At 48.0% G+C, this 18,594-nt stretch overlaps 1 protein-coding gene across 1 annotated transcript in view; it reads left to right on the top strand.

The window, feature by feature from the left end:
- The window catches only part of LOC311242734 (plastin-3-like), a 40,525-nt gene that overhangs the window by 8,207 nt on the left and 13,724 nt on the right, over positions 1-18,594 (top strand). The window contains exons 3-7 of the mRNA XM_084331748.1: positions 7,155-7,306; positions 14,408-14,537; positions 15,734-15,866; positions 16,320-16,401; positions 18,023-18,188. Of these exons, the coding sequence (XP_084187874.1) occupies positions 7,155-7,306; positions 14,408-14,537; positions 15,734-15,866; positions 16,320-16,401; positions 18,023-18,188 (663 nt within the window). The remainder of the gene's footprint in view (positions 1-7,154; positions 7,307-14,407; positions 14,538-15,733; positions 15,867-16,319; positions 16,402-18,022; positions 18,189-18,594) is intronic.

Below are 18,594 nucleotides of genomic sequence, written 5' to 3'. Positions count from 1 at the left end.
TTGATCTCTCCGGACACATCAATATGAAAGGTTTTGATGGGAAATTCCAACTCAAAGCAGAATTCACAGATTGATGAGAATCTAGTATCTCCAACAAGGGACTCCATCTTAAGATAAGATAAGATAAGATATTCCTTTATTGATCCCCTTGGGGAAATTCAGGCATCATAGCAGCATGGGGGGGAGGGGGGGAGGGGTACAGGTAGTAAAACAACACAGTATACAGGTAGTAAAAGACAACACAGGCAGTGTAAACAATTTGATCAATATGGTCAATATAATTTACTATCTGACTAGCTGAGGAATATTCACATTATTCACAGTGTCACATGAGGTGCAGTATGCATGAGGTAGTGTTATAATTTACTATCTACTGAGTATACATTAATCAAAGTACCAGGGTAGTCTACTTTGTCCCCCTTGGGTTCCTATAAGTCCCAGGTCAATGTCTGGTAGCAGTCGCTGTCGCTGCCCCCTGTTGTGGGGCCTGGAGGCTGCTAGTCGCTGCCCACTGTTGTGGAGCCTGATGGCCGCTGGTATGAAGGACTGTCCGAGGCGGTTAGTTGAGTGTCGGGGGGGATGAGTCTGTGGCTGAACGAGCTTCTCATCTTGACTAGCTCGTCGTAGAGGGGGTGGTAGGGGTTCTCCATGATGGCATCCAGCTTCCTTATCATCCCCCTCTCTACCATCACCTCAAGTCTAGGTAGCTCGACTCCCACCACGGAGCTAGCCTTCCTCACCAGCTTGTTGAGCTTGTTGGTGTCCCTTGAGTTGATGTAGCCTCCCCAGCATGCCACAGCATAGAAGAGGATGCTGGCCACAACAGACTGGTAAAAAGACTGCAGCAGTTTGTTGCACACATTGAAGGACCTGAGTCTCCTCAGGAAGAACAGCCTGCTCTGTCCCTTCCTGTAGAGGGCCTCTGTGTTGTCCGACCAGTCCAGTTTATTGTTCAGGTGTACCCCAAGGAACTTGTATGAGTCCACCATCTCCACATCCACCCCTCGGATGGAGATGGGAATCGGGGGGGGCCTCTTCTTGCCCCTCCGGAAGTCCACCACCAGCTCCTTGGTCTTACTGGTGTTGAGTTGGAGGTGGTTGCTGTCGCTCCACCCCACGAAGCTCTCCACCAGGGCTCTGTACTCCTCCTCATCATCGTCGGTGATGTAGCTTACGATGGAGGAGTCGTCTGAGAACTTCTGCAGGTGGCACCCGCTGGAGTTGCGGCAGAAGTCTGAGGTGTAGAGGGTGAAGAGGAGGGTGACAGCACAGTTCCCTGGGGGGCGCCGGTGTTGCTCACCAGTATGTCAGACTGACTGTCCTTTAGTCTGACGTACTGTGGCCTCTCAGTGAGGTAGTCCTTGATCCAGGCCACCAAGCCGTGCTCCAGCTGCATCGCAGAGAGCTTCTCCGCTAGCAGTGACGGCTGGATGGTGTTGAAGGCGCTGGAGAAATCAAAGAACATAATCCTCACTGAGCTGCGCGGCTTCTCCAGGTGCGTGTACGCTCTGTGGAGCATGTAGATGATGGCATCCTCCACCCCGATGTTTGCCTGGTATGCAAACTGCAGGGGGTCGAGGGAGTCACGCACCAGGGGCTTGAGGTGTTGCAGGACCAGTCTCTCAAACGTCTTCATGACGTGTGACGTCAGAGCGACTGGCCTGTAGTCGTTGGGGGTGCTGGGACGTCCCTTCTTGGGCACCGGGACAATGCAGGAGGTCTTCCAGAGCTGGGGCACCCTCTCCAGCCTCAGGGAGAGGTTGAAAAGATGCTGGAGCGGTGCTGCCAGCTGCTCTGCACATACCTTGAGCACCCTGGGATTGGTGTTGTCCGGTCCTCTGGCCTTGTTTACGTTAATTTTGGAGAGCTGCCTACTGACCTGACTGGTTGTGATCGTCAGGGTTGGGGGTGGTGGGCAGTCTGCTGGTGTTGGGGGTGGGGTGCCGTTGCTGATGGGTGTGGGTGGGTGGGGGGTGGGGGGGCTGCTTTGTAGGTGTGATCTGGTGCTGGTGTCGATGGGTGGGGGGAGGGGTGTGGGGAGGCCACTCTGGTCAAAGCGGTTGAAAAACGAGTTGAACTCGTTTGCACGCTCTGGAGGGCCCTCCACAGCTGTGCCCTGCTGTTTGAAACCAGTGATCTTCCTGACCCCCGCCCACACCTCCCTGGTGTTGTTGGCCTGTAGTCTGCCCTCCAGCCTGTCCTTGTAGCTGACCTTGGCTGCCCTTAGCTCTTTTTTGAGCTCCCTTTGGACAGCCCTGGCCTGCTCAGTGTCCCCTGCCATGAAGGCCCTCTTTTTCCTGTTTAGCAGGTGTTTAATGTCCTTGCTAATCCAGGGTTTATTGTTTGAGAAGCAGCGTACCCTCTTTGTGGGTACGATGCTCTCCTCACAGAACCTGATGTAGTCTGTGATGCAGTGGGATAGTCCATCAATGTCATCACCGTAAGCCCTCTCAAACATATCCCAGTCTGTCGACCTGAAACACTCCTGTAGCTCCTCCTCGACGTCGTCAGACCACTGTGGGACAGACATGGTGGTCGGAGGCTGTCTCTTAATGAGAGGCGTGTATGTGGATACAAGCCTCACAAGGTTGTGGTCTGACTGGCCGAGGGTGGGCAGGGAAGTCGCACTGAAAGCCTCCTTCACGTTAGCATACAGGAGGTCCAGAGTTTTGTCTCCCCTGGTTTTGCAGGTGACATACTGGGTGAAGTTTGTCAGGGTCTTGTTCAGTCTGACATGGTTGAAGTCCCCATTGATAAAAATAAATGCATCCGGGTGTTTTGTCTGAAGCGCCGCGACGGTGGAGTGTATGACGTCACTCGCCTGCGCCGCCGCCGCGCTGGGTGGGATGTAAACAGTGAGAGCCAGGACGTGTGTTATTTCTCGCGGTAAATAGTATGGCCGCAGACTCAGTGCCAATAGTTCAATGTCGGGGGAACAGATACGTTCCTTAATGGTGATGTGCCCCGGGTGGCACCATTTGGAGTTAACAAAGACAACAAGCCCTCCGCCTCTCCGCTTGCCGCTCTGTTTACTCCGGTCTGCGCGCACCACCGTGAAGCCCTCCTGTTCTATTGCACTGTCCGGGATGTTCTCGTTCAGCCAGGATTCGGTGAAGCACAGTAGGCTTGCCTCCTTGTACTCACGCTGGTTGATCATCAGGGCTGAGAGCTCGTCGGTCTTGTTGACCAGCGATCGCACGTTCCCCATGACGACAGCGGGCAGGTAAGGCTTGAATCTCCTGTTGTCCTTTATCCTGTCCTTCACGCTCGTGCCAGCTCGATTTCCCCGTCTGCGAATCCTTATTTCGGCTGGTAGATTCCTCTGTGGTTCTGCAACTCTGTTTCGAAAGCAGAGGAGAGCCTCCCTCGGGTAAACCAGCCCGCCGTTGTTGCTGTTGTTGTTGTTGTTGTTGTCCTGCCGCGGGTAAACCAGCCCGCCGCCGGTGTTGTTGTCCATTGTTCAGAGCTGTGCTCGACCGAACTTGCCTAACTCAGCTAACTTCACAGAAGTTGTTACAAATGCCTTAACTTGGTCTAAAGCAACGCACAGTCACTTATACACCTATTAAGTAAGTATAATCACAAAAAGAATAGGTAAGAAAGTAGTAAACGGGATAAGAAGTAAAGGGGGTGGGAGCTGCTATGAAAAGGCTGCCACTCTCCTCGGCGCCAACTACTAAAAAGGATCTTGTCGCTATCTTTGGGTAGGCTAGTTCAAATCCAGCCCAAACGACCTGTTTCATTCAGAAACGCGACGAATCGTGGAGACAAAATGTTTTTCACTTGGACACGTTTTCACTTAACAGTAACAAGAAGAGGGCAGCCGGGTAGCGCAGCGGACTAAGCGTCTGCCTACCACCACAGAGACAGTGGGATTGAATCCAGCTGTGGTGCTTCCGGGTTGGCCGACCGTCCATACTAGCACAATTGGCAGTGTTAGCGGGTGGGAAACCCGGCGAGGGTGGGTCCTGGTCGTTGTAAACAGCGACTCCTACAGTTCGGTCGGGGCGCCTGCACAGCAAGGGAAGGATCTAGGAGAGGTAGTGTGACCTTCCACACGTTACACACTCCCAGTGAGAGTCCGCGCTGCCAGGTGAAAAGAAGTGGTGGGCTGGGCAGTGGGTACACATGTGTCGGAGGAAGCATGTGATAGTCTCCGCCCTCCCGAACCGACGGTAGGGGGTAGAGTGCGCAACAACCAGGAAGGGGATTGGGAATTGGCATAATGACTAACGTTGGGATGGGAGAAAATCGGAAAAAGAAGGAGGAAAAAGATAATAAATTTTTTTTTAAAGGGGAACTATCTTATAAATGGCCTTTTTGAGTGTTTAGCATTGTTTCCTAGCTATGTGAACCCAGGCTCAAAACAGCTCGAGATCTTGAGGTAGAAAAATGCTGTTTTTGAGGACTTGATTAGAAATACAAAACAATGAATAAAAAAATATATATATATTACAGAGGTGTTCCATAGACTCACAGGAATTGTGTAAAAGTGCCCAAATAGTGAAAGAAATAGTAAAATAGTTCCCCTTTAATTAAAAAACAGTAACAAGAAGAAAACAACAGCACAACATTTTCCATTGAAACAAAATGAGAAAAAGAAGCTGGCACTGAAAAGACACGTCCCCCCATTTTTTTTATCAAATATTTTTATTTTATTTTTCTTTCTTTTTTTTTCTCCAACATGAAACAAAACATATATCACAAACAATACAATAATAATACATAAAAAGACTTCCCAAGACAATAACTTAACACCACATGACAAGACAATAACTGATACAGACTGTACAGTGATCATCCTACATGGACACTCGCTTGTTCTCTCCCCCCCCCCCCCCGCTCACCCAAGGACCTCAACATGAGTCATACTCACAATACATTATTCAGTAAAAAAAACAAAAATCAAAACAAATCAAAACAAATTCCCAAACTTATATGCGTTCTTTTAACTTTGCCACTGCAGCCAACCAAATTGCGATATTAGATTCCTTAACCCCTACAACACGTGCCGTGGATATCTCCAAATAGATCACATCAAGGTAGGTGAGAAACCATACCTTCGGGAAGAGTTTGTCTGGGTGAAACCAACGTGAGGCAATACATTATTTTGCGGCTGTGAGGCCGGCCAAAATGAGTCTTTTCACCTGTATAGAGGTCGGTAATTGAGAGAGATCATTCAATAACAATACAGAAGGAGATACAGGTATGGTTAAAGAGAAAATGTTTGAGAGCTGATATGTAACATGTTCCCAAAAACTCACAACAGGGGGGCATTCCCAGTACATATGCATAAATGTACCTGTGGCGCCGTTTGGACACAAGGTACATAAAGAGTCAAGTCTGAGACCCATTGAATTAAATCGTCTAGGGGTTAAATAAGTACTGTGAATAAAATGTAGGTGAATCTGTTGGTGATCTGGGTTGTGTGAGGATAACTGAACATTTTCCCAGATTGCATCCCAATCAAAATCTACATCCAACTCCGGGACATCCTTTCTCCAAATCGTATCCAGAGGAAGGTCTTTATACGAGGACATGAGCAAATGGCGATAAAAGTCAGAAACGAAGCCTCTCGATGTCTCTTTGTCATAAAATAATTTGTGAAAGCGGTGATGCACTAGTGGAGTGTCCCATGGCACGCCATGAGCCTTCAGAGCTGCTCTTATTTGTAAATAAAAGAAAAAGGAGGTTCTGGGGAGATCATATCCGTTGGATATATCCTGAAAAGAGCGGAGACCAGAGTTATCGAAGATATCCCCCAATGTGTGTATGCTTTTCTTTTCCCATCTAGGGTATCTAATAGGTTGTTGTCCAATAAGGAGAAGATTGTTATTAAATATACTTGACCACAGTGTATAGCCCTGGCCTAACACTTTCAGTGCCGGCCATTAACAACGCATAATCTCTGTCTTAAATTATGGCTATGTATCTAATCTGCCCGTCGCTTATCAATGACTTGTTTGCAGTCAACATTGTCGAAACGGATTGTTTTTTAATCGCTTCATTTCCGTTTTATAGCATTTTGAAAATCCTTTGTTTTCAAGGAAAAAAGGCATTTACTGGAATATTCTGGATACACAAAAACGTTGTAATTTTTCGGCCTATTTATGAATCGTTTTCAAATAAACGCTAGATTATCGATAGCATATCGCTGCTGTCGGGACAAAACCTCATAACTCCAAAAACCCAACTTTTCAGCAGATGAAAAAAACGAACACAGATTTGAGGGTGAATAGAGTTAGGAGATTTAGACAGATGATCGGTTTAATGCTTTCCCATTGTTTAAACTTTGTAAAACCCACACACACATATGGAGGATGATCTACGGAGTTGATTTATATAAAAAAATATATAAAAAAAATTTAGTTATGAGGTTTTGTTCCGACAGCAGCGATATGTGTACTTATGCACGCTATAGAAGCGGGCTGAAATATCGATTATCTCATTTCCTGATCGCTCGCACAGCCACACACACACGCATAGGGCAAACGATAGGTGAAAATAGCTCTGATTATCCCAAGACTGGTAAAATAAATGTCTTACCTAAGATTATTCCAATTCCTGATCGCCATTCCAAATATCGATCACGCTTATTGATTACAGTGTTGGGTACTGTAAATACATAGTCCACGCTGTTCTGATGGCCGGCGATCACTTGGTCTCTTCAGTTGGCTCGAAGGAAAAGTAAAATGAGGAAACTGCCCCCCCCCCCCCCCTTCGTCAGTCTAAAGTAATGGGGTGCAGTTACACAGGGAGAGACGATAGGGGGTGGTATCTTCCCAATTGAGCTCAGAGAGAGTCTGCAACACTAACCTGAGGCTCGATTGATGAAATATGAATTCAAATCGCCAATAAAAAAGAATACGACAAACAAACGCTATATAGCGTTGGCGGGCACTCAAATGTCGGCATGAACTAACGACAAAAAGCGTGGCTGGCATTCAAAGTGTTAATGTCGCACCGAAAATGACCAAAGCAAATTCCTTGTATGTGAAAACTACTTGGCAATAAAGACCTCTCTCTCTCTCTCTCTCTCTCTCTCTCTCTCTCTCTCTCTCTCTCTCTCTCTCTCTCTCTCTCTCTTCCTCTCTCTTCCTCTCTCTTCCTCTCTCTTCCTCTCTCTCTCTCTCTCTCTCTCTCTCTCTCTCCAGATGCTAACAGTAATGGCTTCATCTGTGACACGGAGCTCACAGACCTCTTCAGAGAGGCCAACCTCCCGTTGCCTGGATACAAGATCAGAGAGATCATCCAACAGGTGGACCGTAACCAAGACAACAAGATCAACTTTGACGAGTTTACCAGTGTAGGTAACACTAACATACTAACTAACCAACTAACTAGACTGACCACTTGGTTAACTTGTCTGGTTGACTAAGTAACAAATAAATTAATGACTGAACAACTGATTCTTAACAAACTATAACTGAAAACAAAACTCTTACCTGACATTTTAATTAGCTGCCTGCCTGTTTTATAATCGAATTAACTGATGTACTAACTAAACAATTATCGACTAAGTGATGATCTAACTAACCAAATAACTGACTGACCTAATTGCCCTAAATCTAATTGACTGACTAACTAATGAATTAAGGCTGACTAACTAAGGGACTAACTAATAAACCTAGCTGGTGACAAAGCATGTATCGAAGGTTATCCTATAACCCTAGTTATATGAATACTGGCTGAGAGTCTCGCTCTGCCATTATGAGATGTCCTCTCATGCACCTATTGTGCATATGAAAAAGTTGCACATGCACGTCACTTGCATGTGACCACGCCTACTCCCGTGTGTGCCTACAAGACACAGGAAGTGGTCACGTCCACGCCCTTCCAAGTCTGAATTCCATGAGGGAAAAACATCCAAGGGTCCTCAGGGCGCTGAAGAGCGAGACGCTCAGCCAGTATTCATATAACTAGGGTTATAGGATAACCTTCGTTATATATTCATACTGGCCAATCGCGTCTCGCTCTGCCATTATGAGATCAAAGGGGGCAGAGCGGACGTGTGACGTGTCAAATGCACCCCCTGAGGGCCCATAAGCCTTTGCCAGGGAGAAGGGGAGTCCCGTCCACCCGCCCGTCCTAACGAAGGGGGGGAGGCAGTCAACTACAACCAATGGGCGAAAAAGTAAACCAGTCACCCTAGAACGCACAGTGCAAGCGGGACCACGTGTGACATAGCACTCTGTGGTCCACACCCACACACACCTGCTAGCCCACCTGATGGCGGGATGCAGGAGAGGTCCCGGACCTCAGGACTGCCTGGGAGACAGAGCTAAAACCTAACAAAAGGGCCCGGGGAGGACCAGGAGGCCGCAGCGCAGATGTCCTCCACCGAGGCCCCCCCAAACAGGGCAGCGGAGGCTGCCACTCCACGAGTGGAGTGTGCCCTGACGCCTGGGGGGCGAACCCGTCCAGCCAAAGTGTAGCAGAGGGCAATGCTCTCGCACAACCAATGTGACAGGCGTTGCTTGGACAGCGCCTTACCCGCGTGATAGCCACCGTAACAAACAACCGTTGATCGGTAGCCCTGAGATCCTGCGTGCGATTAAGGTAAACCTTCAGCGCACGGACAGGACACAACAGGTGAAGGCTTGCCTCCAACTCACTAGTGTGAGGAGGGTGAAACGCCTGAAGCACAATATCCCTGGAGCGATAAGAGCTCCGGATATTCTTTGGCACAAAGGCCGAATTAGGCCTCAGAGTCGCACTGCTATCGGCCCGAATAGACAGGCACTCTGACCGCACCGAGAGAGCACACCGCTCACCCACGCGTTTAGCGCAGGTGATGGCCAAAAGGAACGCGGTCTTAAAGACAGACGATCCAATGGCGCCTGCTCAAGAGGCTCAAACGTGGCCCCCAACAGCCTTTCCAGGAACAGTTGGAGGCGCCGCCTTGGAGACAGAGCATGTTCCACAGGCTTGAGACGCCGTGCGCCAAGCAGGAAACGTCTCACGAGAGGGTGGCTGAACAGTGTTCTGCCCTCAAAGCTCACATGACAAGAAGATATAGCTGCGGCGTATACCTTCACTGTCGAGGCCGACCGCCTATCCAGGATAGACTGGAGGAAGGACATAACTGAGTCCAGGGGGCATGACACCGGGTCCAGGCCCCCAACCTCACACCACTCTCGAAACATACGCCACTTCCCTGCGTAAACCGCGGTAGTGGACGGAGCGCGCGCGTTCTGGATGGTGTTAACCACAGTAGTAGTTAAGACTCATCCCCTCCAGATTCACCCTTTCAGCAGCCAAGCCATTAGAGGCTGCCCCAGAACAGGAGGCAGAAACAGTGTTCCGCGTGCCTGAGAGAGGGCCCGCGGTAGGGGTGGACGGTATAAACGGTATACGGTATAAACGGTATGAATTTGCTCTACGGTATGGATTTTGACTATACCGTCTAAACCGGTAGTGCAGCTCTAAAATACCAATGACGTCATGTAACCACAGCGCGACTATTTCACTCGCATTTGCCCCTAAAAATAGATAGAATTAGTCATAGATAATAGATATGTGCGAACTGGAAAAAGTTATTTAGGAGGCTTCGCGCAGTGGGCGTGCCAGCCCCTACCGCACGCATGTAAACACGGATCTAGTAGTCTAGTGGGACGGGACACGGGAGCTCAGCTGTCGGCGGCGTCTCCCTGAGCTAACGTTAGCTTAGCTACCGTTACAAAATGACCCAGTCAACTATTCACTTTTAGTTTAATACATGATGAGGCATTGTCTAACCGAACGGTATCTAGTCGGCCAGCTACCGATAGCTCCTGACATCAACAAACGCTCCACAAAGTCTAGTAGAGAGAGACGTGTGTGTGCTACCTGTTAGCCGTTAGCTCACGTTAACGCGAGTTAGTTCACCGTTCAAAACGAAATGTCCCATTGAACTAAATAATTCACTGAGGCGTTGTATTAACGTTATATATCCGGCTTAGCCGGATAGCTCCTGATATCAATGTCTTATAACACTGATTCGATGCGTATTCGAGCTGAGGGCTTGCTAACGTTATTCCAATATAATAGGGTCCAGGTGCAGCGCCGGAGAATCCTGGCCGTAGCTCTGCTCGAGGCTACTGAGTATAGGTCCAGGTGCAGCTCCGGGGAAACCTGGCCGTAGCTGGAGGCTACTAGAGTACACACAGACAGTGGAGCTTGTTGCGTGGTGGCGATGTCTCGCAGATAATACAAGTACAAGTCTAATTATATAATATATATATTTTATAAGAAAAAAAAAAAATTATATAAAATAAAAAAAAAATGTTTATCAAAAACGATGATACCGTGATATATACCGTTACCGTCTATGCTTCAAATTATACCGTGATATAAATTTTAGACCATACCGTCCACCCCTAGCCCGCGGTGACCACGGAACTGGCCACGGCGGGGCCACCAAGAGCTGAATCAGGGCCGGGAACCACACAGCTGTGCCCCGGTTCGGCGCGACCAGGATCAAAGTCCTGCGCTCCTGACGTACCCGCTCCAACAGCTGAGCTATCAGGTGTATGGGGGGGAACGCGTACAGAATCCCGGGCCGCCACGTACCGAATCGGCCGCCGCCCGGTGGAGACGGGGGGAGCGTACTCCTCCCTGTCTGTTGATATATGACGCCAACGTCGTGCTGTCCGTCCTGATCAGAGCATGCTCGCCCATCACATGATGGCCGAGCTGTCTGAGCACTAGAAGCACTGCCTTAAATTCCAACACATTGATATATTCATTTAACTTTTGTTTTTATCTCCTGTAAGCACTCTGAGATTCTCACGAATGTAGAGCGCGGTACAAATTTAATCCATTATTATTATTATTATTATTATGTAGTGAAGACCGGGCAGCATGGTCCTTGCCAGCTGCCCCCTACTGCGTCGGTCCGACACGTCCCCCCCCATCCCGTGAGGGAGGCGTCGGTGAAGACCGTGATGTGTGACAGCCTCCTGCCCATGGGGACCCCGCTGGTGAGGGCCCCAGGCCCCCCCCTAGTGGGCGAGGTCCCCAGTACTGACATGGGAACCTTCAGCTGCTTCCACTTGACTCTCACAGAGTATATTTTCATACTGAAAAACCCACCTCTGTATCCTCCTTATGAAGAGGAGGCCAAGAGGGACCACAGCTTGAGCAGATGCCATCATACCGAGCAGGCGCATCACGGACAGCGCCGTAACCATCCTGCCAGGACGGAACCGCCTGAGCGCACCGAGAATATCCTCTCGCCGCCGCTCTGAGAGGGATGCCCACATAGACCTTGAGCTTAGAATTAAGCCCAAGTACTCCACCTGTTGACTGGGAAGAGGAGTACTCTACTTCCAGTTCACAGCAAAACCAAGGCTGGTGAGGAATTCCACCACCTGCCTGGTATGAGACCTGGCGATTTCCTCTGACCGGCTGAGGACCAGAACGTCATCTAGGGTAGAATAAAATTCGTATCCCCTGACGACGCAGAGGCCCCAGCGCGGTCTCCACGCACTTGGTGAAGATGCGAGGAGCCAGAGAGTAGCCGAACAGCAGCCTCTGGTACTCGTACGCTATGCCCTGAAACAGGAAGCGTAGGTATATCCTGTGAGGAGGGAAGGTCGGGATGTGAAAATATGCATCCTTCAGGTCTATGGAGGTGAACCAGTCTCCCACTCTGACAGCGCTTAACAGGTGTTTGACGGTCAACATTCTGAACCTTCCATGGGACAGGTCCAGTATGGGTCTGACACCCCCCCGACTTCTCGGGCACCAGAGAATATCGGGAGTAAATGCCACTCATCGCGTCCTCCCATGGGACCAAGACGATGGCCTGCTTCGCCACCAGAGAACGAATCTCTTCGGCCAGGGCTGTCACTGCCGCGGACTCTGTACCAAATCCAAAAACGGAGGGTGGGGGTGTGCAAACTGTAACACAAGCCCCGCCCTCAGCGTTCTCTCCATCCACACGTACTGTAGCCATACGTGGTAAAAATCCCAAAGCGCCCCCACCGCCAACTGGCGCCGGTTCGTAGACAGGTGGCCCGGTCCCTCCCGCTGTGCATTGCAAACCCTGGTTTCGCCAACCGCACGAGCAAGGTGTCTCGCGGAGTCGGGATATCGCACCCTGACTCTACCAACGAGGCAATCGCACCCAAGGGGGACCCCGACAAAAAGGGGCGGTCTGATACGGGGGGAGCGATCATCACCCCCGGTGAATAGCCTGCTCTGCGGCTGGACATGCATGGTGTGTGGTCCCCACGCTGCCCGATAGGGTGAGTCCCTACACACCATCCCTGTAGTGATATTACTACCACCCAAATTACGCGTGCCTGACTGACCACAGCGGGATCGGAAGTCTGGACGGGGGAGGCACAAACGTAGTAACCGGCCTGGCGAGGGCGGGGCTGGGGGAACCCACGCTGCGACCTCCTGGGCCTAGAGTTCCCCCTCTGACAAAATCTTTTAGATACAGGGAACCCTGCTCCGTCGTCAGATACAACACCAGGCTCACCAAACACAGACACAGGACGTGTGGTGCGGGAGCCTCCTGACAGTACAGCATTCTCATAGACAGACCCAGGCCTAGCTAGCAGCTGGGTGTCAGCCCCTGTCTCCATGAGAAGTGATATGTGGGGCCGCTTGCGCTTCACTGGAAGAACGCGGCCCGCAGCCAGAGGGGACACAACAGAGCCCTGAATCCCGGAGTGTAGCGGGGGGGGGAGTGAACGGAGAGCGTGCTAGACACAGCTAGATGGCAAAGTTTTTTTAGGACATGCCCATCTAATACAGCCGATCCCTCGGCCGCCGAGGCTGTCGGCACCGTGATAACCTGTTCTCTTTGTGTCCAGGGTACCTCAGGCGGGGGACACATGGCTGCCGGTCGGGGGTCTCGCCACAGCCGCTGGTGAGACCGTGCTCTCACCTCTGGCTGCGCGGTGTGGGGCGGCGTGGGGCCCCGGTCAAATACCGCCCGCGCCTCCATGGACAGACCAAAAAGTCCATCCACGGAGAGGGGAGCCCTGAGGAGGAGAACCCTCCTCTCCTCCTCCAAGAGTCGACAGCATCCTAGCCCTCCCTGCGGTTATTGCCTGCGACTGGGTCAAAAGCTGAATAACCTCAAAACCTTGTGCGATGGTTTTGACGTCGGCTAGTCCTAAGACCCCATCACCCGACACCATTTTTGCCCGAAAAACAGCCAATCGAGTTGCTGCTAAATTCTGTACTGCGGCGGTATAAGCTTCAACAGCCCACTCAGCCACCTGCCGGGCCGACTCGCCCCTTGGCGTCGGCTACCGGGCGGGATACCGCTCTACCATGTCAGGACAAAGGACCGATACCACCCGCTTCTCTAAGCACGGCACACCAGTGGCGGCTGCTGACCAATTCTATTTACTAGTGAAGCACTGCCTCACTAGTAGTCAAAACCTCCACTGCGGCACACCTGTCCTGAGCCCCGTTGTCAGACCGTCCACCCGTGTAAGGGATGAATGAATGAATGAATGAAAACTTTATTAACAGATTGCAGAATGGGCACACTTACCACGGCCCAATACACACAACTGCTAAGGGGATGCAGACCAGAGAATTTCTTTTGTCTTGTCTACATCAGGGTCCCCCATTTTCAATTCATAGATTCTTAAATGCATAGGGTAGACAAGCCTCAGATACCGTTTGACAGCAATGTAATGGTTAAAACGGTGGGAACTGAACACAGCCCCGGCAGGACAACACGTGGGAGCAGCGTCCCGAAAAGCAACAGAATTAGTAGTAGCTGCGTGCGCCATGATAAATGGAAAAACATTTAACAACGTGTCACATTCATCCAAATACACAGCCCCGCGCCATCACACCGCCCGGTCGTCACACGGGACAACCAGCAGTAGTGAACATGCTAGTACCAAAGCCTGGCGGTGTCGGCCCCCCTGCCTGAGCGCGACGTGGCTCGACCGCCGACCGTCGCGCCTAGTCCGTCGGTCCACTGCCGAGAATCGAGGACAGCCAGAATAGGGCCGAAGTTCCGTCTGGACGCGCCGAAGAGGGTCCGGGGGCTGACCAACAACCGGCGAAAGTCCAACCTTGTTTAATTTCTCCTTTCGCTTCATAATAATTTCCACTGGTTGAAATGCATATGAACAATCTCACGCTGGAAAAAGACGAATAAGGGCGTGGACGTGACCACTTCCTGTGTCTTGTAGGCACACACGGGAGTAGGCGTGGTCACGTGCAAGTGACGTGCATGTGCAACTTTTTCACGTGCACAATAGGTGCATGAGATGAGATCTCATAATGGCAGAGCGAGACGCAATTGGCCAGTATGAATATATAACATTCATTCACACATGTTCCTAAGTCATTTCACCACATGCTGATCCTGTGTGTTTGTCTGTGTGTGTGTGTGTGTGTGTCTGCGCGTGTGCATGTGCGTGTGTGTGTGTGTGTGTGTGTGTAGATCTTCCGGGACTTGAAGAATGATCACGTGGCGCAGAGTTTCCGTAAAGTCATCAACAAGAAGGAAGGCATCCTCGCCGTCGGGGGCACTAGCGAGTCGAGCAGTGTAGGAACTCAACATTCCTTCTCTGGTTAGTAGTCATCTCAGTAGGTAACTAAGCAGCCAGATAACAAGCTAACTGTTTTGTGGTCTTAGATGGCCCTAGCGGAATGAGCAAGAATGAACTTACCATTCATTTTCTGGTCAATAAAGTAACTAGTCAACTAAGTGACTAAATAACTAAACTACTAACTAGCTGTAGTTGACAGTAGTCAAGACATCTGATTCCTGACTATTGGGTACATTAGCAAGCTCAGCATTGATCAAATACAGCACTTTATCTAACTTCACTGTAAAACTGTAGAATTACAAACTTTACTAACTGGATAACTAACTTTACTACTGAACTGTAAAACTACACAATTTACTAACTGGATAACTAACTTTACTACTGAACTGTAAAACTGTAGAATTACAAACTTTACTAACTGGATAACTAACTTTACTACTGAACTGTAAAACTACACAATTTACTAACTGGATAACTAACTTTACTACTGAACTGTAAAACTGCTCAATTACTAATTTTACTAACTGGATAACTAACTTTACTAATGAACTGTAAAACTGTAAAATTACAAACTTTACTAACTGGATAACTACCTTACTACTGAACTATAAAACTGTAACATTACTAACTTTACTATTTGGATAACTAACTCCACTACTGAACTGTAAAACCGTAAAATGACTAACCTTGCTAGCTGTATAACTAACTTTACTACTGAACTGTAAAACTGTTAAATTACTCATTTTACTAGCTGGATAACTAACATTACTACAGAACTGTAAAACTATATAATTACTAATTTACTGACTGGTTAACTGATTTTACTACAGAACTGTAAGAAATTTACTGTACTAGCTGTATGACTACATTTATTAGCGGGATAAATACCAAACTGTAAAAGTGTGAAATGAGACAAACAATGCCACTGACCCTTAGCTGCCAGAGTTGTACCCTTCCTGCTGACTTGTTCACAATTTGTAAGTTGCTTTGGATAAAAGCGTCAGCTAAATGACTAAATGTAAATGTATTTATAAGAATAACTAGTTTATGATGTAACTAGTCTAGGTTGGCTAATTATACCAGCTGTAGTAAAGCAAGGTAAGTACAGTAGTCTAGTGAAGGAACTGATTCAGTGGTTGGTAAACAAACTAGTGAATTCACATTATGCGTGTGTGTGTGTGTGTGTGTGTGTGTGTTTGTTTGTTTGTTTGTTTCAGAGGAGGAGCGTTATGCATTTGCCAACTGGATCAATGCCGCTCTGGCGAAAGACCCAGACTGTCAACATATTCTGTCCGTCAACCCCAACACTGATGCTCTGTTCACTGCAGTAGGAGATGGTATAATACTCTGGTAAGACCCTACCTACCTACCTACCTACCTACCTACCTACCTACCTACCTACCTACCTACCTACCTACCTACCTACCTACCTACCTACCTACACCTACCTACCTACCTACCTACCTACCTACCTACCTACCTACCTACCTACCTACCTACCTACCTACCTACCTACCTACCTACCTACCTACCTACCTACCTTACTACCTACCTACCTACCTACCTACCTACCTATCTACCTACCTACCTACCTACCTACCTACCTACCTACCTACCTACCTACCTACCTAACTAAGCACTAACACTGTACTGAAATAGTACTGTGATAATAAATTAACTAACTAGCTAGCTAGCTAACTAACCTGCCATAGGAAATGGCATAGTATTCTGGTAAGACACTAACTAACGTTACATCCTTTACATAGTTTCCAGTGTATTAAACATTTTATTTTTCCTTTGTAGTAAAATGATCAACCTGTCTGTTCCCGATACTATCGACGAGAGAACCATCAACAAGAAGAAGCTCTCCGCCTTCACTACACAGGTTAGTTTAACTAGTTAGTCTTCACTCCACAGGTTAGTTTAACTAGTCAGGACATCAGTCAGTTGGTCATTCAGTGAGCTTTCAGTCAGTCAGTCAGTCAGTCAGTCAGTCAGTCAGTCAGTCAGTCAGTCAGTCAGTCAGTCAGTCAGTCAGTCAAGTCAGTCAGTCAGCCAGTCAGCCAGTCAGTCAGTCAGTCAGTCAGTCAGTCAGTCAGTCAGTCAGTCAGTCAGTCAGTCAGTCCGTCAGTCCGTCAGTCCGTCAGTCCGTCAGTCCGTCCGTCAGTCTGTTCCTCACCCAGTTAAACTCAAGTTTAACTATGCAGCAACGAGGTGTGCCACAAGGCTCAACTTTAGGTCCACTTTTGTTTTCTATTTTCATCAATGACCTTCCTTTAATTTTTTCTGAATGTAGTGTTCAACTCTACGCAGATGATACTGTTTTTTACACATCACAAACTAACTTGCCAAAAATACAGTCAATTTTACAATCAAACTTTAATGGTCTTCAATTCTGGCTTGCAGCTAACAAATTAATCCTCAATAAAACCAAAACCTATGCAATGCTCTTCGGTACTTCTCAGAATATTAAATCTAAAACAATAAATCTACCTTATAATATTACTTGTCATGATGGTTCATCACTGCGTAGAGTAGAACACTTCAAATACCTTGGTGTATGGCTTGATCAACAACTATCTTTCAAATGTCATGTAGATAACATCATCAGGAAAATTTACTTTAGCATGGGTGTTCTTTACCGCAATAGAAATAGTTTTACATTTACGGTCAGAAAAAAACGAATCTCACAACTCATACTACCCATAATGGACTATGCTGATATAGTATATATGATTGCAGCCAAAACTACCCTTGTTCCGCTTAACACCATTTACAATCGTATATGCAGATTTGTTCTTGGCTGTTCATACAACACTCATCACTGTATCATGTATGAAAATCTCAACTTCCCTTCTCCCACAATAAGAAGGCAACAACATTGGTTACAGTTTATTTTTAAATGTATTTACTTTAATTATCCTCATTACCTTAAACAGTATATGGTACCTTTCACTTCTAATTATCAACTTCGTCATTGTACTCAACACTTTTTTTCTGTTCCAAAAACCTTTAAATCAGCTGGTAAAAAATCTTTTATGTTTAAAGCTCCATCCGACTGGAACAATCTACCTGTCCACATCCGATCAACATCATCTTTTAAATTGTTTAAAAATATGTTGTCCTCTCATGGTGAGACTATCTGCCTATGCTTTGGACCTCAATAGAATATTATTAGATAGATTAAACATAGCTGGTGTTACAGTTCATGTTCTTGTCGTGTGTTGTTGTTGCTGATATACTGTTGTATGCTTTTTATCTTTGGATTACTTTATTTTCTTGGCTGGCGTTGCTTACTCTGTTGTTTTGTTGTTTTTGTTTCTGTTTTGTTTTGTCTAGTTTTTTTTCTTTTTTTATTATTTGTTGTTTGTTGTTTTTGTTATACATTATTGTCAAATAACTCTGTATTGTCTTTGCGGACCCCCTTGAAAACGAGATGGTTTCATCTCAAGGGGTTATTCCCAATAAAGAAATTTCAACACAGTCTGTAACTCTGACCCCAACAGGAGAACCTGAACCTGGCTCTAAACTCCGCCTCTGCCATCGGCTGCCATGTGGTGAACATCGGAGCTCAGGACCTGAAGGAGGGGAAGATCCACCTGGTGCTGGGTCTGCTGTGGCAGATCATCAAGATAGGCCTGTTCGCTAATATTGAACTCAGTACAAATGAAGGTACACACACACGCACACACACACACACACACACACACACACACACACACACACACACGCACACACACACGCACACACACACACACACACACACACACACACACACACACACACACACACACACACACACGCACACACACACACGCACACACGCACACACGCACACACGCACACACGCACACACACAAACACACAAACACACACGCACACACGCACACACGCACACAAACACACATGCACACATGCACACATGCACGTACACACACACACACAAACATACACAGGGACCGAAACTAAAGCCTGCCGCCCGCCAGGGGCGGGCTGTTTTTACCTTTGGCGCATGACACTTAGAGGGCTGCCCGCCGTGTGGCGTGTAGACGTGTCGTTCATAACTTCATAACGATAC

Source organism: Notolepis coatsorum (assembly GCF_963971535.1).
Source record: "Notolepis coatsorum genome assembly, chromosome: 16".
NCBI classification, from domain to species: Eukaryota; Metazoa; Chordata; class Actinopteri; order Aulopiformes; family Paralepididae; genus Notolepis; species Notolepis coatsorum.
The sequence above is the reverse complement of the archived record's forward strand: the minus strand, read 5'-3'. Positions and strand labels throughout refer to the sequence as shown.